The sequence below is a fragment of the Gambusia affinis genome, linkage group LG17, assembly GCF_019740435.1.
Source record: "Gambusia affinis linkage group LG17, SWU_Gaff_1.0, whole genome shotgun sequence".
Lineage (NCBI taxonomy): Eukaryota > Metazoa > Chordata > Actinopteri > Cyprinodontiformes > Poeciliidae > Gambusia > Gambusia affinis.
The window spans coordinates 24,996,322-25,022,151 of NC_057884.1; the positions used below are offsets into that span (position 1 = coordinate 24,996,322).

Consider the following 25,830-nt stretch of genomic DNA (forward strand, 5'->3'; position numbering starts at 1 on the left):
AAACACAAGAGGAGAGACACTAGTTTTCAGGAGTCACTTTGGACGAACGTGTCGGTTTGTTTTGGAGTGAAGCGATCCGGTTCAGACTGAAACGTTGCAGAAAACCATCACGCCTAGTCACCATGTACAGCAGAAACACGAGCCGAGTTACAGCGGCCAATCAGAGGCGCCCTGACCCTGACGGACAACGCCACGACTTTCAGGAGAAACGTGGGAACGTGACTGTTTTAGTCGTTTTTCTGGTCGGGATGAAAAAATCCTAATCTGGATTATCAGCGTCTCCATCGATAAACGGCTGTGAGGCGCCATGAAGGCAGATAATCGCATAAATTAGAGAGAGGAGGCTGTTTTAGCTGCTGCTGCCCTCCTTTGTTTCAACGCGCTGATGGAGGATGCTGCTTCCAGTTCAACAAAAACACCCAAACAGAAAAACTATCAAATTTACACGTTAGGAACGAAGTTTGTCATTAATCTGACGGGATGTTGTAGAAATATGAGAATAACAGGAAAAAAGTGGGAGAATTAGAGAAATAAACGATATTTAGATTAAAGGGAAGCTTTAAGTGATTTTATTAGACTTTTATAAGCCGATTTACTGGGACCTGCTGCAGACGGCAACAAGAACGTTCAGTTTTTAACTCTTTATAATTAACATGAACAAAACTCTCATTTCTTTACGGTTCTTAAGAATTAATTAGTCAATTTGTGGTAAAACTGAAGAATTTTAAAGAATTGCTGGATATTTCCCTGCAGGCCTCATTCTATTTTAAAGGTGTAATTTAAAACATTATTTATTTAATCTCTTAAATTGTTTTTTCTTTCCGATTTGCATCCGGACGTTTCAGAATCTGAGCTTTTTCCTGCGAGCTGCGGCGCATTTCAGGGTGTTTCAGTTTCTCTTTTCCCTCCTCCTCACAAAAGTTGCTCCCAGAGGGGGAGAGGCGCAAAAAAAAAAAAAACATGGCAGGGGGCTGGGGGACTCTATTTCCTGTCCGTCAAGTTCAAAACACAAGCTGTTCATCACAAACCGAGAGGAAGAAATTAAAATAAAGTTTGGAAAGATAAAATCCTGCCGGTTTTTTTTTTCATGCATTTTGCAAATCCAACATCGAGCATTTCTATCCTGCTGCAGAAACTAAATAAAAATCAGAATAAATCATCAGGCGACACATGAACAGGGAGAAAGAAAAGGACTTAAAATGAGATATACTACCATGGATGTTGGGAACATTTTCAAATCGCTGTTTGGCATCTACAAGACAACAAAATTACTGATGCAGCATCACAATTGTCTGTGCGCGCACACGCACACACACACACACACACACACACACACACACACACACACACACACACAGGCAAAGAAATCAAATTCAAACAACAATATATGCACAGAGTTTGTTTCTGTAAGAGCAAGTTACTCCAAACATCAGAAGCATCAGAAGTTAAAGTCGGAGCTCCGCAGCGGCGCCGAGCCGCGGCCGGCGGCGGCCGGGGAGGCGCGTCTCCTTACCGCGCTGAAATCCAGCAGGTCGCTCAGCTCCTTGTCCGTCCCCAACGCGGCCATCCGCTGCTGATGATGGTGCATTTTAGCTAAATCACCTACAAACATGGACACAGCAGACGGACAGAGAGATGGAGAGGAGACAGGAGGGGGGAAGAGGAGAGGAAGAGGAAGAGGAAGAGTAGAGGGGGCTCTGTGCGCACCGGGTCGCTTCTTTTGCTTTTTTCTTTCCTCCACAGCGGAATAAATCCAGAAAAACGAGCGCGGAGCCGCGACCAGCGGGGCTAGTTCGGCTTCATCCTCCGAGCTGCGGCTCGCTTCAGTCCCGGTTCCTGGTTTCTGGCAGCAGGAAATAAAACAAACTGACAGGAAATAAAAAGAAGAGAAGAGGGGAGTGTTTTCGCGTGTTTCCCCCCCTCACTCCGCACTCACTCGCTCTTCTTTTCCAGCCGCAAAAACCCAAAAAAAGAAGAAAAGAAAAAAAGGAAAAAGAAAAGAAAAAGCTGAGTGTTTCAGAGGGAGAGTCCAGGCGGGATGCGCGCTGCTCCCAAGCCGGATGGCAGTGCGCTCCTGTCGGCTGCGGCTGCTGGAGATCCCCCGGTGCGCAGGACGGAGCCCATGCGCGGCGCTGCCTGCCTGGATGCGTGGCTGGCTGCGTGATAAATGCGGGAGTGCGGCCACCTAGCTCACAGCTGCTGCGGCTGCAGGAGCGAGCAGAAACTCTGAGCGCACAACTAGAGCTGGAAGAAGCAGAAAATAGACGAGACGCTTTGATTGACTGGCGGTTTGATGCGGTGATTGGCTGCTTTCATCCGCGATAATTAGGAAACAAACACAGGTGCGTCTCCACGAATCACCCAAACCCGCATTTATTTCATTAATTCCCATCAAAATCCCCACGCAGTCCACGCAGGGGGACATGTTAAAGTTTTTCTGTATTTGCGTTAATTTGAGCGAAAAGTTTCCTCACAAAACAATAAAAACATCCAGAAAACAAGAACATGAACGTGTTTTAAAGAAGAAATATCCCGTTATGGGGGGGAGAGCTACAAAAAGGTCACCACTGAAGAAGCCGCTGGATATGTTCAATGGAAAGTTTAGTGGAAGGAAAAAATGTGAGAAAAATTTGCAAAACAGTGAAAAAACAACAAACGTGTCCAAAAATACTTTATGTATTTAACTGGTTTAGTCACAAAATTTAATTAAAATAAAAATGTGAAGTAAATTATAAAAATACTTTATTTCCTTCATATAATATTTTGATGACTGAAAATTATTGAGAATGGAAACCAAAATATTAATCAACATGTTGAACCACAAACATGTAGCAGCTGAAGAGGCTGGATGGATCTATTCAGATATCAGTGGAAAGTTCAGTAGAAGGAAAAAATGCAGGAGAAAAAAGGTGCAAAAAAGAACAAACTTATCCACAAATAGTTAATTTATTAAAGTGATTTAGTTGCAAGAAATACAAAAATTAAAAAAAGTAAATTTAATTTTATGGATTTAATTTTTTGGGGTTTGAGGTTGAGCTGGCTAGACATATTAGCAGAAAGTTAAGTGGAAGGAAAAACTGCGGCACAAAAATACAAACTAGAATAACTGCAGCTTTCAGAGGATTATGAATGAGTGTCTGAAGTTCTGATTTTAATGTAAATGTAAATGTTTGCTTTGTTCTAAAACTATTTGATCAGATCAGATTATCACCATCCGCCCCCTGGTGGAAGACTGGAGTATTGCACGTTGGCTTCCCTCAAACCCAAAGCCTTTCCTTGGAGTTTTCCTGCTGTAAATATTCAAGTTTTATGAATGTGGCTCAAAACAAATTAAAAACATAACACTTTAGAAATTATACAATAAATTACTTTAAATTTCATTAAAAGTTTTTCTTTCAGAACTTTTTACTCATTATTTGAGCTTTATTCTCAATTTTCTGATTTTATTGTAGCAATATTAAGACTTTTTTCTTGTACAACTTTATTCTCGTAATATTTAAAATTTATTTCTCATGACTTTATTTTCAATTTTATGACTTTACTCTCACATAATGCCAACTTTATTCTCATCCTTTTATAACTTTAATTTTGTCATTTTAAGGGCCACAAACGGCCCGCGGCCCTCACCCTGCACTTCAGGGGTTTTTCTCTGACCCACAGCATGATGCTGCCACCACCAGGTTCACCAGGAGGTTTGTTGGTCTGAACGCCTGAAAGTCCCAAATCTGAAAGTTACGCAGGAGCTAAAGGGGCTAGCCAGCTAGCTGGTAGCAGCATGTAGGTAATGATAATAAGATATACAGAAGTTATACGGAACTACACACACGGTAAAAATAAAGTGCATCATCTTTAAGCAAATATTAGGGATAAGAGAATAAAATCTTAAGATTACAGGTTTATCCTTGGAATATTGACTTTATTCACATTATTTCAACTTTATTTTTGTACAAGTTCATTATCAAAATATTATAACCAATTCGCATATTTTTACAACTATTTTTTGTACAAGTTTCTAATCAAAACATTGACTTCATTCTCATAATCCTACAGCTTTATTTTGTATTATTATGAATCTATTTTCATATTATATTATTAAAGAAATATTAGCAGGTAAATAGACCTGGTAACTATTAAAGTTTACTGTTTTCTGAAAGATAATCCCTTCAAATAAACTATAAATTGATTAATTCTGCAGATTATGTTTGAATATTTCAACCAAAAAAAAAAGACAGCTAAAGGTAACAGTTTGAAAACTTCAGACAGTATTTAAAATGATCACAAAAACCTAAAAAAGAAAGAAACTGCTGATTTAAATGTTTAATTTGTTTTTAGCAGGTTTATTTTGTATTTTTTTCTGTCTGAGCAGCAGAATAAACTGGTTTTATCAGCGTGTGAAAGGCGGGAGAAGATTTAGAAGAACAGTTTAGTCTGAGTTTCATCCTTGAGTCTCGGCAGAACGAACAGTTACAGTCTGACACCGTTTCTCCGACTGAGCGGGTCAAACAACAACCAGATTCAGAAATAAAAGATTCACCTGGCGTGACGTCCAGAACCGGTCCGTTTCCACTCAGACGCTCCAAACTTCAACTCTGAGAAAATATCCTGAAATTAAGACCATTTGTTTCCAGCCTTATGATATTAAATATAAATAGATACATTTAACAGAACTGTAGAAAAGTATTTCTCTTGTCTTTATGTTTTCACGTTTCTCTTCATGTTGTTCAGAAAGAGTAAATTCAATTCCTCGTTTATTGGCTTTAAATAAACTTTTTAAGCCTTAATTACTTTTTTGTTTTGATCGTTTTTGTCGTCTAAATGCAGAAAGGTTGAATTTATCCTCTCCTGTTGCTCCTGGTTGCTTCATTTCTTCAATCTGTTCGGTTTTCTCTACTTCTTATTACGTTTCTCAACATCCAGGTGCGTCTCTAGGCTTTAAGGACCAGGGGGGCTTAGCCCACAGCATGTTAGCAAACGTAGCAGGAAAGCACAAAATTGATCAAACAGCAACAAAACAAATAAATTCCACTTTTAAAATAGAAATAACTTCCACTACAAAATAACTAAACAGTTAATGAACATCGTCACCTTCCTAAAATAATAATCTTTTTGCTGAAATACGATTTAGGCAAAAATAAAAAAATAAAATTTGTCTTATAATTTGTCTTATTTAGCTGAGCTAAAATATGGTTATTTTAATTAATTTCAATAAAATTAATCAAAATACAAAATAAACCTGCTAAACTAAACTTAGACTAAGATAGTTAATATAATTATGCTACGCTTTAATAAAATTATCAAATTACAATTAGCTAAATAATTTTATGAAAATGATGAAAATTTCCCAGCAAACATAATTATAATTTTCTTTGGCTTTAGTTTCCGGAATCTTTTGAAAAACATTTGTGTAAAGTTTAATGTTTGTATCATTTTCTGAGAAATTCTAGTCGTATTTCACAAAATCACATAGAATATTATATAAAGATAAACTGACAGATTTCTGATCAAATTTTAACTAAAAATAATAGTTTATATGATTAAAAAAATAACTTGAGTGTTGATGTGACATCCTAGCTGTTGTTTTTCTAGCAGTAGCATCATGCTTTCTGCCAATGTTAGCGCTGTGTGCTAACTGTTAGCTCCTTGAATATATAATCATTCTGCATATTTTGAATATTACTGATACATAAACAGCTGGACATTGTTTAATCATTTTTATCTTTGGGAACAAATTAACCAAATACATCCAGAGACGTTCTTGGTGCTAGCGTTAGCTAACTTGCTAACGACGTTGAGGCTTTTTTTACAAGACATGTTTGTTTGTGTTTTGGTAGCATTTTCTGCCTCCAATACAAAAACATTTTTAATCAATTTGGGAATAAAAAGTTTAGATGATTGAAATCTGAAAAGAAAAAAATGTAAAAGCAAAACAAGTAAACTTTATGCAAAGCTAACAAGCTAATTTAAAAGGTGATGAGAAGTTAGGAAAGCTAAATAATAAGACAGGCTAAAATAGTCCAGGTTAAGACAAAGCTTAGACATTTCTAAAGTCTCATTTTGTTTTTCCAGACCATCTAGACGGCGCAGGAACCCGGACCACGCTGGTTTGTTTTGAAAAGCATTACAAGCATGACCACAACTGAGACGTAGCTGGAAACTCAGAACGTGTGGTGAAAGTTTTTAGCACCTATTCAGACCAGCTTTCTTCCTGCTCTGAATCAGTGCTAATAAAAACACACACATTCAAACACAAAAGCCCTGCAGGAAAGCTGAGCAAGCAAACACACACACACTCACACACACATCCCCTCTGTGGTCCAAACAGCGTGTTTTTGCCAAACACCTGTGTAATCGTCCAGCTGTGGGGCATGGTGGGAAGTGAGGAGGGAGAACTGGATACCACACAGCTAACAGCTAGCAGCTAACGGTTATTAGCTGCATGTACACAGCAAAGCTTTGGTTGTCAGTGTTTGGTTCTCAAATCTGACTTAATGGATTAAACTGTTCATTTATTCTGCTGTAATTTCAACCAAAAAACGCCAAAAGGTGGAACGTCTTAGAACTTTGTTTCAAGTTTGTTTCAGGTTAACAAACCAACCAAGCATCGATAAAACAGTGGAGGTGCTAAATGATGACTAGCTTAAGTTAAACAGCCTAAATATAATAATGCAAAGTATAAGCAGCTAAGCCAAGGTTTGGTTAGCTTAACTAGAATGAGCTATTAATGATTAGCTAAAGTAAACATTTAAGTAAAATTAAGACAAACTACAAATAGCTAAGCTAAAGTCATTTTAATTTACATTAAACAAGATGATGCTAACTATTATTAGCTAACTAAGCCAGCTAATATAGCTAAGGGAACCTAAGCTAAGAAATTATGAGCTAAGCTAAGCTAATACATGACTATAAACTGAAAATGTAAAGGTATGTTTATGTTTTCTCACTTTTATACCAAATTTCTATATCATAATTTCTATGATAAACTGCAATTGTCAGTTTAAACGTTTTCTGTGAAAAATATTCTGTTTTCTTGGTGTAAAATTTGAAAATGATTATTTCTAATTTCTCACTTCACATTATTTAGACTAATTGTGACGCACATATTAGATTTTTTCACATTATTTTGTCCTCTTTGAGGCTGATGTGTTAGCATGCAGCTAGCCGAACCTCCACCTGATCGCTCAGGTGAATGTGACGACCACTAGCAGCTAAAAACACCTAGCTTCCCTCCATGAGGTGTTTAAACTCGTCCTGTGCGCCTCACTGGGCGTCTCGGCGTTTTTCCTGACAGCAGAAGCAGGCAGATGGCGGGAGGCAGCGGTTTACACAGGTGTCTCCAGTTTGTATTTACTGTAAATGTGTTCGCCAGAAGGTGACGGAGTTTGAAGCTGAGGTTAAGTTCAGGTCAGTTTCTGTAAAACTCTCCAACCAGCGCTCACATTCATGCAGAAACAGAAAACTTTAAAGAGAAAAACGCCACATTTACATTTTTCTGACTATGTTTTATACATTTCTACAGTAAATTCATGATTTACATTATTAAATCATGTCATTCTTTCTTCATAAATATTTAATTAGGTGTCTAGCAGAACTTGGAAATAGTTTCAAGAGTGCAGTCATTTTGTAACAAGATGCAAATCGTGTGAAAATGAGAAACTTTATTAAAATGAGAAACCTCAGTTAATGGGAAGTTTTTTATCTTGTAATAAAGTTTCTCATTAAAACAAGAAAAGTTTCATTCAATGTGAAACACAAAATAAGTTTCAATGAGAACTTTCTCATTAAAATCTAATTATAATGAAATTAAAAACTCATTATGACCATATTTAAAATGTTTCTCATTAAAACAAGAACATTTCATTAAACTTTCTCGTGACAAAACGAGAAAGTTTCTCATTAAACTAGATGAGTTTAATATCCTGCAGATGTTAAAGTTTTTGAAAAATGTAAAATTATGATTAATTGAAGACGCATAAAATGGATCAAAATGAAGAAAAGTTTCTCTCCGTTTCTTCCAGACGACGTCTAAAAAGCTGTTTTACGATTTTTATTATTCATTTGGTTCAAATTAAAACGAGATAATTTTTACCCTTAATCTGGCACTGAAAGGCTTCCGTACACCAGAAACAGGACAGAGCCACAAAAACTTTCTAAAAATACCAACAACAAAACAAAACGTGTTTATTTTCACCAGCAGCTGATTTATGGATTCAGACGGAGATTCTGCTGACCGAGGAGCGACTGAGCGCCGCCGAGCTAACGCAACGCCGCGTGTCGAAGTGTGTGTTGTCGTGTGTCGCCTTGTGTGTTGTTGTGTGTCTCTCTGTGTGTGTCATTGTGTGTATCATCGTGTGTTTGTTTCTAATACTTTGTTTATACCACTTTGTGGGGACCAACTGCTTCTTATGGGGACCGAAGCCTGGGCCCCATAAGAGGAAATGCTGCTTTTGGGTCCGGGGTCAGATTTAGGACTAAGGTTTGAATTGGGTTTTGGTTGGTGTTGGGGTTAGGTATGTAATGGTTAGGATAAAGGTAAGGTTAAGGTTTAGGCTGTAGAAATGAATGGTAGTCAATGGAAAGTCCCCACAGAAAGCTGCACAAACATGCGTGTGTTGTTGTGTGTGTTGTCGTGTGTGTTGTTGTGTGTGTTGTTGTGTGTGTCACCGTGTGTGTTGTTGTGTGTGTTGTCGTGTGTGTTGTTGTGTGTGTTGTCGTGTGTGTTGTTGTGTGTGTTGTTGTGTGTGTTGTTGTGTGTGTTGTTGTGTGTGTCACCGTGTGTCGTTATCTGTTTGGAGGCCTAAAGCGACACTGCTGAGTCAGCAAACAGAAAGCAGGAAGAGAGGCGAACGCTGCTGCAAGGCATTCTGGGAGGAAAAGAAGCAGTTGATGCTGAATCCTCCTGTAATGGAGGCGTTGGCGTTTGGTTTGGTTTCGCAGGCCGTCGTGGTTCCTGAGTGAAGTGTGTTTATTTGGAGCTGCGGAGGCTCAGATCCGACATAAAAAGATCAGAACCACTTCAGAGAAACGCCGAGCTGCAGCCGGGACAAAACGTTACGGAGAAGCAGCTCAAAACCAAAACCTGGAACTGAATCAGGAGCCGATTTACTGAGAATCACCAGAGATTTATAAACACAAAGTTTTCATGATTTACTAATTATGGTGCTTGTTTGGTACAATTCAAACATCAAAATGATTTAAACAATAACTAGTAAAAGTAGATTTACTTACTAAAACCATCGTCTGATGGACTGAAATAAAGAGTTAAGTGGAAATTTTGGTATTTTAAGGATGAAAATAATTTATATAAAAGATCATTCCAATTCGGTTTCTTTCAGTATAAACTAACAAAAACTACAAGTGTGTCTAAATTTGGTCAATATTTGGTTAAACTGAGTTTTTATTCATCTAAGTTACTAAGAATATACGGAAACTTCACTCAGGACTAAAATAGTATTTAGTAAAAAGAAATACTAAAGTACTGATGACAACATGAATTATTAAAAGTAAAAATTGCTTAATGTAAAACTGGAAAAAAACATTCAGAAAAAGTTATTTTAGGTCAGTTCTTAATTTCTGTACATACACACGGTTTTGAACAGTTGTTGTATTAAATCGTGGTTAAATATATTCCAGTGGGGCGAGCTGTGATGGTGTAGAGGATAGAACAACCCACATTTGGAGGCCTTGACGCAGCGGTTGCAGGTTCGATTCCCTGACCCAGCCGACCTTTGCTACATGTCTTTGTTTACCTGTCAGCCTGCTGTCATGTAAAGGACACTAAAGACCCCCTGGAGGGGGAAAATACATATTCCAGGGTTTTGTTTATTGTCCGCATTTTTTTCTTTTTTTTCTTACATTTTTTGCGTCAGAGGTTTTGCAGGGTTTGTTTGTTGCTCCAGAAATATTGTTAATACAATAAAATACTTTGTCTCTTATCTAAATAAATAAATGTAAGAATTTCTATTCTTGAACTACAGAGAGGCCAAACAAAATGATCCAGAGGGCCACAAATGGCCCCTGGGGCCACACATTGGGCATCTCTGCCTTACTACATAATAAAAATGTTTAGAATAATATTTAGATTTACTCTTTTCACATTCCTTATGATTTAAATAAATCTTGTTCTGCATGTTAATTGTAATTTTTTTTTACTGTTTTCCATCAACGGTCTAGAAAATTAGCTGCTAAATCAGCATCTTTACCTGGTACATTTATGCTGATTAATATGCATTTTCCTCTTTATGAAAACTAAGATCTTTAAATCTGAATTTGCGTCAGAGAATGTGTCTGTGGGGCGAGGAACCTCCAGGTGAGTCGGAGGTTTCTGCTTTGATGCTCAGAGTGTTTTCAGGTTTTTTAAGATCCGTTGCTGAGCAGATTTATTTTTAGCTTCTTCCTCTCAGTAAAAGCCCAGACTCAGATTTTTGGCTGCCGCACGGCGGAGCGCCATCTGCCTGTTGATATTTAAACAAAAGGTCACTCATTGTTGGAAATCTTAGCTTCCAACAACTCATCAAATTGTGTTTGTGCTTCTATATGTGCGAGCTGTAAATGAGCAGATTGCAGAGTAATCTCTGGATGGTTTTTTTTCCATTTTTCACTGAAATACATTAGACTTTTTATTATTGTCAGTTTCATTGCAATCAGATTTTATGTGCATAAAAATGCTGTTTTTTATTTTAAATAATTATATTGTGGACAAAGCGAGCTAGCTTGTCAAATCGCTCAACAGCTTCAGCCCAGAAATATTAAGCTGATACAAAGCTAGCTCTACAAATCACAAGCTAGCCAGCTAGTTGGACACTAATAACTTTAATCTATTAGCTCACTAACTCCTCTTACAGTAAAGTAATATTTTGATAATGTGAATTTATTTATACATAAAAACATCAGATGTTGACAAAAGTGCTGTATAATTCATTTAAATGAAGCAATATAAGAATAATAATAATAAGGAAAATATATTTAAAAGTAAGGTTAAAACCAAATACAAATATAATCTATTGAACCTACAAGGCAGCCAGCTAGCTAACTTGTTGTGAAAGCTGACATAAATTAAACTAGCTAGCATACAATTTGATTTAGCTTGGAAACAAGACCGTGAACCTGATAAGTTTTGAAATTATTTTTGCTAAGTTGTTAGATAACGGGCTAATCAGAACGTGAAAACAAAAAATATTTGCTAGCAAATAAGCTAACTACCCAACTAGTTAAAGAATAGTTAGTTAGCCCAAAAGCTTACATAACTTGCTAATAAGCTGTGTTGTTTGAGCTAGCCAGCTAATTAGCGATCCAGCTTTAGCTTACTGCCCTGACAGTTGTGATTGCTAACTGAAATCATGTTGGTGTTTCTCAGTCTCATTAGCCAACTTAAATTTATTAGCTCACAGTGAACTAGTGTTGGAAAGTATTAGGTTAGCAAAGACAGCAAGCAAACATCTTGTGAAAGCTAACATAAATGAAGCTAGCTAGTAAAACCCAAACATTTTGATTTAGCTTGGCAACAAGACTGTAGTGATGCTGAACCAGAGAAGTTTTAAATCTATAAGCTAGCTAGGTAAAGCTAGCTAAATCTTGTCCTGCATGTTAAAAGCAAACTTAGTTAGAGGATAAGCTAGTTAGCACAAAAGCTTTACAAATAACTAGCTAGTAAGCTACATAGTTAGCAAACTAACTGTAGTGACTGTGAACTCGTCATGTTGAGATTTAACTAAATAACTACCAAGTTCTCCGTCAAATCATTGGGGGATAAAAATAACTTAATTTTTAATAAAAATGTAAACTGTTTAGTTTAATTTAATTTCAAAGAAAGCTTCATTGTTTTCATGCTGTAACATTAAAGTCAGTCCAAGGACGACAGCGAAAGCAGAAACGGTTCCAGAACCTTCTACCGGTCAGCATGAGCCCAAACAAAAGTTAGACACAACATCCATTATGCAACACGTTCAGGAAAACATGTTGCCTCAGAACCACCAGTTCAGGTCCAACAGATAAAAACTGGGTGACATTTTCACACAAGGCTACGCCTGAAACTACAAAACCAGACCGTTTTCATTTAGCATTTTATCTGCTGCTCGGCTGAATTATGTTGCAGCTTCAGAAAATCATTACAATCTCTTGGTAAGTTTAAGCTAACATTGTACCAGTTCAAGTGTTTATTTGAGTCCTAAACATGCAGAAAACATGAGAATCTGTTAGCCTGGATCAGAAATGTTTAGCTACTGGCTAAAAAACATCAGACCACAAACCTCAATTTGGGTTTGGTTTGAATGTGAACGCCAAGCGGACCAGAGACCGCGCCAAAAGCAGGAAGTGGACTGCAGCTCAGGGCATTCTGGGTAATTACAACCAAAGCTAACATGCTAGCCTAGCGCTAGCAGCAGAAATGTCTCCTGGTCTTCAGCCAAAGACTAAAGAGAAATCCTCCAACAGTAAAATCTGACGCCTCCATCTTGTTTCCATCTGGTGAAGAAGGAAGTTGCTCTCAGAGTCTTCAGAGGTTTTTGTGTGGTTTCCTTCAGTGGTTCTTGGTGCAGCGCCCCCACAGGCCAGGAGGGGAACAGGCTGGTTTGACTCAAATGATGCAATTTTAGTCCCCTATTAAACGAGATCAGATGTTAAACACCTCCAGGTGAATATCTGCATCTACAATCGGTGAGTTTATCTTCTGATAACGTGAAAAGCTGGGTTATCGCATCGCTGAGCGTTTTTTAAATTAGCAACAAGGTGGTGACAGGAAGCTCAACGCCAGCGTCTCCACAGCGCTGGAAAGCAAACGGCTAATTGTTACTTTTCAAAGCTCGCCTTGAATAACAAGCTGCTTCGTCCCACATGCACACCGTGAACAGAGCTCCTGCTTTTCATTAACCTTTTCCTTTTATAGGTTCACGTGTGCATTCCTGCTCCGCCGGCCACGGCACACACGCGTCAACACACACATACTGTACATGAGCGCAGCGCTCTGAGGCACAGAAAAAACATTGTTTCACACCAACTAATGGTTTTAATAATGTGTGTTTGTGCGAGGCAATGTGTGCGAGAGAGGCACACCAAGGCACTTTGCAAAGATTGCTGGCAGCTGCTGGGAAAATACCTACACACACACACCCACACACACACGCACACACACACATGGCGGAGCCTTTGAACAACCAGATGTGGCTTTGCAGCAGGTTGTGAGCATCAGCGCACCAAAGACGGGTGAGAGGAGGGCTGGATCCCAGCTAAACCAGTTAATGGAATACAGATTTCCTCAACCTGCTTCAGCCTGAGGGGACGCACACACACACACACACACACACACACACACACACACACACACACACACACACACACAAACACACACACACACACACACACACACACACACACACACACACACACACACACACACACACACACACACACACACACACACACACACACACACACACACACCCACACTCCTGCTTTCCTTTAGGGTTATGATAAAATGTGACTTTTATTACGGGTTTATTTTCATAATTCTGTCAACATTTGTGCTCGTTTAAAAAGCCATCGACACCATAAACATGAATTATAAATAAACCATAATCATCTTTTCCATCAGTTTTCAGACAGATGTGAATTTAAAAACAGAAAAACGTTTCCAGACACGCCTGACTTAAAGAAAGGAAGTGAACACCATATATGGAGTGTGGTTGGTTGTAATCATGAAATGATGTGATTTCAGGAAAACTCCTTTAATCTGAACACATCTAAACCCCATTAAATATCTACTAATATTAATAAAAATCTGCCTCTGGATTCCAGGAGTTCTTCTAGAAATTAAATCATTTTGAATCTCTTTTCACATTGATATAATTCAGTAAAATATTGATAAAAACTGATTGGATTTGATTGATAAAATAAGATTTAAACACAATTAATTTCTGAAGTTCTTGTCGTGTCTCCCAGTTGAGTACAGGGCCACATACTAATCTATGGGGGACCAGATTTGGCCCCCGGGCCTCAAGTTTGACACATGTGATCTAAGACATTCAGCTGTTTGTGAGCATAAAGTTAATAAGAAAAATACTTTCACAGTTTTTTTCTCTTTTTGTTTCAGAACAAAAAGAGTTTTTAGATCAGTTGCTGTCATTAAATCATTTAAATAATTAACTTAAAGCTTAATTTTAGAGCCAAACATGTGAGAAAACTAACTGGATATGTACCAGCAGGGCGGCCATTTTGTTAGCTTGCAGCTAAACACTTATGAGTGAAACATGGAAGAATTATGTGGAGAAAAGTGAGACCTGCACAAACGTATCTGAATGCCAGTGGTGGACACTGCTAACTAAAAGGCTAGCTACGCTAAAGCTAAAGCTGTTTGCTTTTTAAATTTAAATGAATTTATTTGGTGGGAACAATGCACATTAACATTTCTGTGAATGTGTCAGAATAAATGTTTTCTTTACGTAACCAAGTTTAAGACAGAAAAAAGCTGATTTGGATGCAGAATATTTGGATTTTCAGTAAAAGTTTTCTTCTGTTAAAACTTGGTTATAAAAACATGAATACTTCGTGTTGTATTGTAGATTCTCCTGTGTAAGAACATTTGATTTTTCACCATGATTACAATTAAAAATCTCCATCTGAATTTACGGGACAAATTTAAATCATTTTTGATTTGCAGTTATGGGCCACACAAAATCAGTTTATGGACCACAAACGGCCCTCGGGCCACACTTTGAACACCCCTCCACTACAGCATTGCAACGATTTATAACTTCATTGTTTTAATGTTTTGGTATTTCCATTTTCTTCTCCTTTCTGACTTATCAGAACCGAACTCGAAGCCGCCGTCCGTGAAACTTTTCATCTCGTCTGAAAATAAACGGCGCAGGCGATGAATTTCTGTGCGAAGCTCGTTATCGTTTCCTACCTGGGAAGTGTGAGCCGCAGCACACCTTAGAGGGAAACGTGTCGGGAGCGACGAGGAAAGGTGAGAAGCTCAGAGCGGGAAAGAAAGCGGCTCCCTTCGGGGAAGTTTTCACCTGAGAGGCGTGAAAAAACAGAGCTGGAATCCCAAACCGGATCGGATCTGCAGGGAGACGATCTGCGGTCACCTGATTGTTCAAAACTTCAACAAATCAACAGATTGAACAATTTCTTCAGTGAAATGTTGTTTCAGAGAGACGATTAGCATCTTCGTCTCACTGGAAGATTTGAGAAAAAAAACAAAAAATTAAATGATTGATAGAAGTTACAATTGAATATTTTTAGCTAAAATTAGCAATAATACACAATTTCAGAAGTAAAAAATGTAAACTGTCAACTGAATAAAGTCCAACATCTGTGCTGCAGTAACAGATTTGGCCCATTGGAGGGCGATATAACACCTGGCAGGTGTCAACATAGTTTAAAATAGAACTTTAGCATTAGCTCCTGCTAATGACTATGTTGGTGTAGCACCGTAGCATTAGCTTCTGCTAATTACTATGTTGGTGTAGCACCTTAGCATTAGCTCCTGCTAATTACTATGTTGCCATAGCGCCTTAGCATTAGCTCCTGCTAATTACTATGTTGGTATAGCGCCTTAGGATTAGCTTCTGCTTATTACTATTAGCACTTTAGCAAAATTTGTGTTTATCATTAGCCTTTAAGCTAATGATAAAGCTAACATAGCTAACTTTTGAGCTAGTGGTGAACAACTGGATTTTAATCCGTTCATTAGATGTTTTTTAAATTTCCTCTTTAGTTTGTATTTTAACCTGTTTAGTTGTGAGTAGATCTTAGTTAAAAAATGTTCTAATTATAAAGATTAGAAGCTAATTATGTTTTTTTGTAGCTGAAATGTGCATAATTAGATATTAATTATAAAAGTTTTCTTTTGAAAATTTTTGAAAGTTTGATGTTGGCCGCTAACGCTAACGCGGCTAACAGGTTAAAATATTCAGTGCTTTCCATGGTTTCACTCATCTGACAGTCCAGTTTATCAAGAGAGAGCAAATAAACCACAGGCAAATTACAGGCTGAATGTGTGTGTGTGTGTGTGTGTGTGTGTGTGTGTGTGTGTGTTTGCTCTCTAACAGAGAGGACTGAGCCATCAAAGCGCTGTGGTTCTGCTGCGGTCGGGTTCTGACGTCAGCGCGCTGCTCCAGGTGATGCTGCCATCTTCAACGTTTACAAAGTAAAAACTGAAAATGGCCAAACGTTCCTCCTCCTCCTGTCGTTAGTGAAGCTGAAACGAATGAACTCGTTTGATAGTTTGGTGTTTTCGTGGCGAATCGTTCGGTTGCTTCACTGGTTCGTTTTCCTCCTGCAGCTTCATGATGTATTCTGGGAAATCCTCTGGTTTTGGTTTGGAGTCGGCATGTGGAAAAGCTCAGTAACATCTGGAGCGCTGGAAGACCTGCAGCAGGGAGGGGCCACGACATACACACACACACACACAGACACACACACACACACACACACACTGCGCTGACCACAGGTGGCTGCTTATTTTAGACCCGGTCCTCTGAGTTCAGGGAGAAACGCGGCTCTGATGAGCAAAAACTGATCACATTTATCATGAATAAAAGTGAAAATATGTTCATTTATAAGTGGCAGCAGCTTGTAATAAATAGTTAATTAATCTAGATTAACAGATTAATTTCTACCTCTTTAGAAATTACAATTAGAGTAATTTAAAGTTCCCGTACCAGGATGGGAACTTTGAGTTTTCTCTAAAATAAAACCAAATATTTAAAAATAATGAGTAGTTTTCTCCAGTTCAACTCGTCGCTCTTGTTCGACTCAGAGTTTTTTAGCTGCTGTGTCGCACTTTGACCTTTCTGCCTGTGAAAAAGTGAAATCCAAATCATCTTCTCCTGTTTTTCTAGTTCAGTCTGTTTCTGTTTCCTCTGGAATCCAAACTCCTTGATGAAACGTCGGAACCTGGAGGTGAAGCTTCACAGGACGGCTGTGAAATGGAGAGAGAGAGAGGGAGGGAGAGGCAGAGAGAGAGAGAGGGAGGCAGAGAGGGGGAGAGAGAGAGAGGGAGAGACAGAGGGGGAGAGAGAGAGAGAGGGGGTCACATCCTGCTGAATGGGGACCAGATGGGACACACAGGGTGTGTGCGTGTGTGTGTGTGTGTGTTTGTTTCTAATACCTTGTGGGGATCATCTTCCTGACATATACCACGTTATGGGGACCCACTGCTCCTTGTGGGGACCGAAGCCTGGGCCCCATAAGGGGAAACGCTGTTTTTGGGTCAGGGGTCAGATTTAGGACTAAGGTGTGAATTGAGTTTTGGTTGGTTAGGGTTAGGATAAGGGTAAGGGTTAGGATGTAGAAATTAATGGAAGTCAATGGAAAGTCCCCACAGACAGCCGTGCAAAGGCGCGTATGTGTGTGTGTGAGCGTGTGTGTGTGTGTGTGTGAATGCCACTAGTTGGTTTGTGTGATTGAAGGAGGAGCAGCTTTGAAAGGAAATCAGATGGGAGGAAGGTGAAGATGACGGAGCGGAGTTTGGTTGGGTTGTTTTAATGCTGTGTGTGTGTGTGGGTGTGTGTGTTTGTGTGTGTGTGTGACGTCAGGTGCAGCGCAGGTGGGCAGCAAATGAAAAGGTCTGCAAAATAAACACACCTGATCTCAGAGGGAAGAAGCAGCAGAACGAAGGACGGATTATAGGTTCAGGTCAAATATTCCATCATCCATCCATCCATCCATCCATCCAACCATCCATCCATCCAACCATCCATCCATCCAACCATCCATCCATCCAACCATCCAACTATCTATCCATCCATCCATCCATCCATTTTTTCTTTCTCTCGTTTCTCTTCCTTTCTGTCTCGTTCCTCTCTAACCTTTCCTCTCTTCCTCTCCGTTATGCATATTCATAACCCTGAGAATGTCCGACGTGTTTAATCCCTCCCTGGATGTGTGTGTGTTTTCTATCTCACACACACACACACACCCCCCACCCCCCTCCCCCCCCACACACGTCTCCTCCTTAACATCCAGCAGCTGGCCAACAGATGGGGCCCGCAGCCAAAAAAGCAGCTCTCTGCAAAAATAAAAATTTACAAGACGCAAGCAGTGGAATTCATTTAAGGGTAAAGGAGAAGAAGAAGAAGAAAAATAATAATAAGAAGAATTTGATGCTTAAAGTTAAATAATAATCAGTTGTAGATTATGTGATTATTTTTGTAAATTTGTGGTGCTAATTTAAAATTATTTGTGCTCATCAATGACATTAAATGCAACTTTCTTCTTAGCTGCCACATTAATGACAGAAAATATTGTCACGTTGAAGCCCAGCCAGCCGTGGAGTAGAAGTCGGTAACACCGCCACCTGCAGGTGGGAGTTGGAATCACTCAAACCCATTTTTGTAAAAAAAGTTGTAATGAACTCGTTGTGCACCAGCATGAAAAAGTCCATGATCCAGGAATCTCCAGAAACTGGAGCGACTGATTGATGTAACTCTTCTAAAGAGAAGCTGTGGAGGGCCACATTGGGCCCCCGGGCCTCGAGTTTGACATCAGTGCTCTAAACCATCCCATAATATCTGTCTGAATGTTGAAGGCGGTTTTCTTGAACCGGAGTTTGATTAGCGTTCACACTTCCAAACCGAACTGGACTTTTCAGAAAAACGAACCGGAGTCGGACTAAAGCGGACCGGACTGCAAAATGGCTCTTAAATTAATAATTTGGGTTCAGTTATCAGAAGAAAAGCACAGAGTGAGGGTGCAGAATCACAGGTGTGTGTGTGTGTGTGTGTGTGTGTGCGTGTGTGTGTGTGTGTGACCCAGTTTTCCCAACACTTCCCCTCTCCTAGTTGTTAAATCCAAAGGAGCAGCGCTTTGTGTTTCAGTTGTTTGTTGAACTGTTGTTTCTGTCGACAGCAGGGGCTTCTTCTGCGTGTTTGTGTGTGTGTGTGTGTGTGTGTGTGTGTGTGTGTTTGGGTGTGTGCTCCTATTTCCAGGACAAAAAGTCTTCAGTGACCCAATAATGAAACTAAAATAAAAAGGCAGAATTATGCTGCTGCTTTCACCAGCAAAACATTTCCAGTTCCAGCCTGGGACTCTGACCCGGTTTCCTGCTGCTTACACACAGAGGTTCTGTTCAAACTGGAGCAGCGGTTCTGGTTCGGTTCTGCATGGAAAGTCCAGACCTGTCATTCAGAGTCACCTAGATTCGTCCAGAAGTTTACATACACCAAAATCAGAGTTAATTTAAATGACGTGGTAAAGTCCTGATGATGTCACAGCTTTGTAAGCTTGTGATTGGTTTATTCCCAACATTCGTTTGGTCAACAGCTCAAACGAGGCGCTGCACCGAGAACCACTGAAGGAAACGACACAAAAACCTTGAAGACACAGAGCAACTTCCTGCTCCACCAGATGGAAACAAAATGGAGGCGTCAGATTTTAGCGGTTGAAGGATTTCTGAAAACATTTCTCCAGCTAGCGCTAGGCTAACACTTGTTTTGGTTGCATTTACCCAGAATGCCCTGCACTGTAGTCCACTTCCTGCTTTTGGAGTGGTCTCTGGTCCGCTTGGCGTTCATGTTCAAACCGAACCAGAGTTCAGTCCAACTGAACCCAGACCAGTTTGGAGGACCAGAGTTTGATTCTTTGGACTTCAGTTCTTTCCAAATGATGGATCGTCGCCGCGCCTCTCACTGCGTCTCCACACCTTTGGTTGGAATCAAGTTTTTCACAGGAAAACCTGTTTCATTCACATGAGGAAATTCACAAAATTCATCCTGGCAGCTAGTGTGTGTGTGTGTGTGTGTGTGTGTGTGTGTGTGTGTGTGTGTGTGTGTGTGTGTGTGTGTGTGTGTGTGTGTGTGTGTGTGTGTGTGTAACAACATACGCTTCAACACGCCGGTGGCAATAAATCTGTGTGTTTGTTCTCCATGTTTTATCAAGCCGTCCTGTTCAGATGCTTTCCAACATTTATCACCAGTTTTCTTTAGAGGCTGAGGGAGGTAGGGTGGGTCGGCGGTCGGTCGGTCGGTCGGCGGTCGGTCGGTCGGTCGGTGGTCATTCGTTTTGACAAATGTTTCCATCCGGTTGTGACGCTTTAACTCCTGATGTTTTCTGTTTATCTCTGATTGTTTCTGGGAGGCACCAGTTTTAGAGACACAACTGGAGATTTGAGTGTTTTTCACTCAAGTAAAAGTGAAAATTACAGCATCGTAAAAATACTCTTAAAAGTAAATATTTTTTAAAAGCTATTGAAGTAAATGTAACCAGTTACTACCCAACTTTGAAATGTCCAGTTTCTGAATCACAGAAAACATGAACATGAGAGCAAAGAGAAGGAAGAGAAAAATGAAAACTAAAATAAAGGAGTTGTAGAGGATGATGAGCTGCTGATGAAGAAACGCTGACGGGTCTCGTTCAGGTGTTGCTGTGACACATTCAGGTCCCAGAGGAGCTGCAGGTGCAGACGGCTCCATCTGCGCTTCACATCACCACACACACATCTGATACAGGAGTGTGTGAGACGTTTCTGTGGATTCACACTCCGCTGCTCAGCGTTCAGCGCTGACATTAAATCTAAATCAGGCAGACACCAGTTACACCAGTTACACCAGTAACCAATCAGTTAATCAGTTACCAACCAGTCATTACCATTAAAGTAACAACAGACTTTATTTTATTTTATTTTTAGTGCTTGTAGAGCCAGTAACGATCCAGAACCAGTAAGGAACCAGTAAGATCCGGAGCATCAGAGCTGCTCTGTGACCTTGGCTGCAGTGAAGGTCGTCCTGCTCTGACATGCTAATGGCGGCGCGTCCTGCCGGCTGCTTGATGCTGATTGGCCGCCGCTGCTGTTTGCGTGTTTCATGAATCAGAATGAGATGAATCGTTAAATATGAAAATATGGCAGGCGGCCGCCTTGACGCTCCTCACCCTGACAGCAGACATCTGCTGCGGCCTGTGGAGAGACGCAGCGCACAAAATGTCTCATCTGCATTCATCCTGGCTTTTCCCCGACAGCCATGCATTACTGCTGCTGCAGCTGCTGCTGCTGCAGCGCGGTGGAGCCGCAGCTCCTGTCAGGGTGGAAACATGGAGGAAGTCTCTGGAGGAGGGGAAGCGGCTGACGGCGAGCGGCGCCCGGGTCTGATTAAAACACAGCTAATACTTTAATGAAATATTAACACAGTTAGCTGTAATTAAATTAAAAGGCGAGCCGGCAGTGAGATTAGCGGCCATGTCAGAGCAACCTGAGGAGGATAACCTCCCCCCGCATTAGCAGCAGCTTAGCCGCTCCGCTGCTGCACCAATCAGCAGCCTCGTAATGAGCGCGCTCAGACCGTCTCTGACATCATGCTAATGATCAGAGCGGCGCAGGAAGACGCTAAAGCTACAGCCTGCTGAGGATTCACTACAAATATGCTTCATTATATTCAGACACTGATTAACATCAGTTACCTCAGCCTGGAAAGTTCTGGAAAGTTATTCCAGGAAGCAACAAGTTAGAAATGATTGTAATAGATTTACACTGATCCCCATAGAGACATAAAGTTTACATACAGGGTCAGGAAAGAAGGGATGGCTTGTTTGTATCAACAGGTAACATCTCATCACATGAGGTACCACAGGGACCAATCCTGGGAACCCAGGACTTGAAGGGGCAGCATTATGTGTTTTCCAGGCATGTTGTGCAATTCTATAAAATAATCAGGAAACTATGTTAGCTTCAGTTGTTATGAAAAGTGCTGTATATGTCAAATAAGAATTTTACTTTCTGATTTAATGCCTTGAATTTGCCTCTCTGTCTCTTTAAGAAGCTCCTGCTGTTTCTGAAGCTCCGCCTCCAGGAAGTCATGCCAACATGGCTCCTCTATTAACCCTTTAACAACATTTTTACCAGTGTTTTTCTGAGCAGCAGCTCCTGTCACGAGCTCAACAGAAGTTTGCTAATTGCTGCTGGCTAGTCTGAAGGAGCTGAGTGAGGGAGGAGCTCCGCCTCAAAGGCGGGGCTAGGACCACCCAGGTAATTTGCATGGATAGATGGTTGGATGGCTGGTTGGTTTGTTGGATGATTCAGTGATTTGTTGGCTGGATGCATGGTTGAATGTATGGATGTATGGTTGGATGTTTTGTTGGTTGGATGTTTTGTTGGATGCCTGGTTTGATGTCTGGTTGGATGTACTGTTAGATGTGTTGTTGGATGTATTGTTGGATGTACTGTTGGATGGATGTCTGGTTGGATGTATTGTTGGATGTGTTGTTGGATGTATTGTTGGATGTATTGTTGGATGTCTGGTTGGATGTATTGTTGGATGTGTTGTTGGATGTATTGTTGGATGTGTGGTTGGATGTATTGTTGGATGTCTGGTTGGATGTGTGGTTGGATGTATTGTTGGATGTGTGGTTGGATGTATTGTTGGATGTCTGGTTGGATGTGTGGTTGGATGTATTGTTGGATGTCTGGTTGGATGTGTGGTTGGATGTATTGTTGGGTGTCTGGTTGGATGTCTGGTTGGATGTGTGGTTGGATGTATTGTTGGATGTCTGGTTGGATGTGTGGTTGGATGTATTGTTGGATGTCTGGTTGGATGTGTGGTTGGATGTGTGGTTGGATGTATTGTTGGATGTGTGGTTGGATGTGTTGTTGGATGTCTGGTAGGATGTGAGGTAGGATGTCATGATGGATGTATTGTTGGATGTCTGGTTGGATGTGTGGTTGGATGTATTGTTGGATGTGTGGTTGGATGTATTGTTGGATGTCTGGTTGGATGTGTGGTTGGATGTCTGGTTGGATGTGTGGTTGGATGTCTGGTTGGATGTGTGGTTGGATGTGTGGTTGGATGTCTGGTTGGATGTGTGGTTGGATGTGTGGTTGGATGTATTGTTGGATGTCTGGTTGGATGTGTGGTTGGATGTATTGTTGGATGTCTGGTTGGATGTCTGGTTGGATGTGTGGTTGGATGTCTGGTTGGATGTGTTGTTGGATGTCTGGTTGGATGTCTGGTTGGATGTGTGGTTGGATGTCTGGTTGGATGTATTGTTGGATGTCTGGTTGGATGTCTGGTTGGATGTGTGGTTGGATGTCTGGTTGGATGTATTGTTGGATGTCTGGTTGGATGTCTGGTTGGATGTGTGGTTGGATGTCTGGTTGGATGTATTGTTGGATGTCTGGTTGGGTGTCTGGTTGGATGTGTGGTTGGATGTCTGGTTGGATGTGTGGTTGGATGTATTGTTCCTCCTGTTGGTTCAACAACCCCAGACTAAATTCTCTCTCCTCCTCCATTGGTGCATCGTCGGCCGCGACGGCGATTGAAGGTTCTTTGATTAATGTCCGGATGCAGCAAGGGGAGCGGAGCGCCGATCTTCTGTGGTATTAATTAAACCGCCGCTAACATCCTCACCCGTCACACACGGGGGGAGTGTGGGAAAACGAGCCGAATCGCACGGCAGCAGCTAGAAACCAACAAAAAGAAGAAGAAACCCTGGAGGTTCACTGGAGGGAGGATACAGGCGAGGCGGAAAGATATCAACGAGTGTTATCAGGTCATTTCCTATGGAAGGAGATTAGGGCCAAGAGAAAAAAACATGGAAATCTAACTTTAATTTTCTGAGATCAAAAGTCAAAATTCTGAGATTACAGTCTGAATTCTGATATAAAGTCAAAATTTTCAGAAATAAAATCTGACTTCAGAGTGTGAAGTCAAAATGTCAGAATTCTGAATCTAAAGTAAAAATTCTGATATTAAAGTCAGAATTCAGGGAAGAAAGTCCAAATTCAAAATTATGAGGAAAACAATTTGAATTTTCATTGTAAAATCAAAATTCTGAATTTAAAGTCAAAATTCTGATATATAAAGTCTATTTAGTTGGTTCAAACTTGAGGTAAGCTAACTTCCTAATATTTCAGAATAGGAAAAGTTTTCTTGTTGCTGCAACTTTATCCAACTAAAAAGAAACAAAACTAGAGTTATAATCTAGATGCACAGCCTCAGTTACAGCAGATAGAAACCAGAGATCAGGCTGAAATCTGGGTTTGGACATTCATAGTCACATAAAGACGGTTACAAAATAAGCCTTCTATCAGCTGAAGAACGTTTCGCTCTGCTGCTGTTGTGTGAGCCCTCAAGAAAACTGCAAAACAGCTGAAACACTGACTTGACTGATTGGAGCAGCTCTTGATTATTAATAATTAGAATATTAATTAGTTTTTGTTGATCACTTTCTTTCATTTTGCTCCTTGAATGTTTATTTACTGATTGTTGTTTTGTTTTTGTACGGCATCCTGTTAAAGGTGTATTTAGTTTTCACTCCCTTCAGTTGTAGAAATCCAAACAATCCTCCTTTTAGGACATCAGTCTGAAATATTAAAACCCAGAAATGATCATTTAATTGTAAACAAAGAGAGAAGCTCCTACAGCGTATTGTGTTTTTTTTTTTTAACGCCTGGCAGCCAATTGAACTCCGGTTTCAGAAATACTAATAGACATAATTACATCCGTTTGCTTTATCAGGCGCAGGAACGTCGTTCGGGCGTCGCCGCGTCGCTCAGCCGCCGCATTTCAAAGCGTTCGCCGTCGGCCGCTCGCTCTCAGATAACGAGACTTCCAGATGTAATTACAAAACTGTTTTCTGGAAACCGCCTCCGTCACTGCAACACACACACACATGTATGTAAATACATGTATAAACACACACACACACACACACACACACACACACACGTTTCTTTGCATCTGCTCTAATATTAGCCCAGTTTGCACAGATAAGGATCAGTTGATGGATTTACAGAATTATGGCTGGGATTAATAAGAATTTCCTGCATATGTGGAACCGTGTGTGTGTGTGTGTGTGTGTGTGTGTGTGTGCGCGTGTGTGCGTGTGTGTGTGTCATCATGCTATCAAGCTAAGCTCTCACTTATAAGGTCAACTTAGAGTCAACGCCTCGTTTACCGTGTTTGTTGTTGGAGTTTTGGAGGAAGTCACCCAACGTGACGCCACGTTTCATCAGAGTGACTCTGAAAAATATAAAACAAAAATAAAATTTGTCTCACTTTTTCCCCAAACACTTGGACTGAGAACGAAACCTTATTTTATATCCCAAATAGCTGAGAGCTTCTTTGCAAGAAGATTCATCTCAGAATATTTCTAAAAAACTTGAAAAGTTTTGAGCTCCAAAATTATGAAGTTTGTGTGCGGATGGCTGGTTGGTCAAAAAGTCAAAAAGTCAAAAAATTTTGACTTTTGAAACTCAAAGTATTTTGCATTTGAAACTTTCCTGCTTTACCATCTCAAAATAGAATCTCAAAATTTCTGAGCTCAGATTTTTGTAGAAAATTTGAGATATTTTCCTTTGAAAATTGAAATTTCCAAGATTTTTCTAGAACTTTTCTGAGATTAAGATGAAAATATTTTCTTACAAATTTACGACTTTCAAACTCAGATATTTCAATGGTTTTTTTTGTAGAAAATTTCTGATTAATCTCAGTTTTTTCTTGCAAATTTTTCACTCTTCAAGCTCTGAAATTTCCAAGACTTCATCTGGAAAATTTCTGAGTTTTTTTCTTGAAAATATTAGACTTCTGGAGTTCAGAAATTTGTAAGATTTTTTTTATAGTAATCTCAACATTTCTGAGTTTAAGAGAAATTTCTTCCTCTTTTTTGGATCTATTGTGGCCCTAATAAGCTACCATACAGATCTCAACTTGTTTAGACATTTTCCTAGTATCATCAGCTCAGCGGTCGGCGGACGAGGCGGTGGATGAGGCAGCAGTGGATGAGGCGGCGGTAGACAAGGCAGCGGCGGCGGCAGCGGAGGCTAACTCTGATGAAGCTGAAATTCTCCAGGAAACTGGAGTTTTGTGTTCTGACTTGTGAAGTAAAACTCAGATGTTCATC

The 25,830-nt window shown here is 40.1% G+C and overlaps 1 protein-coding gene and 1 long non-coding RNA gene across 2 annotated transcripts in view; both read right to left on the reverse strand.

The window, feature by feature from the left end:
• Positions 1-2,654, reverse strand: part of LOC122846867 (transcription factor 4-like) — a 169,430-nt gene extending 166,776 nt beyond the window's left edge. Inside the window, 3 exon segments of the mRNA XM_044144105.1 lie at positions 1,214-1,252; positions 1,514-1,570; positions 1,708-2,654. Coding sequence (XP_044000040.1) covers positions 1,214-1,252; positions 1,514-1,567 — 93 coding nt within the window. The 5' untranslated portion in view covers positions 1,568-1,570; positions 1,708-2,654.
• A 13,914-nt stretch (positions 2,655-16,568) lies between these two features.
• Positions 16,569-25,830, reverse strand: part of LOC122819379 — a 22,929-nt gene continuing 13,667 nt past the window's right edge. The window contains exons 4-5 of the long non-coding RNA XR_006368594.1: positions 24,886-24,950; positions 16,569-16,921 (exon numbers count right to left, since the gene is read on the reverse strand). This is a non-coding gene — a long non-coding RNA (uncharacterized LOC122819379). The remainder of the gene's footprint in view (positions 16,922-24,885; positions 24,951-25,830) is intronic.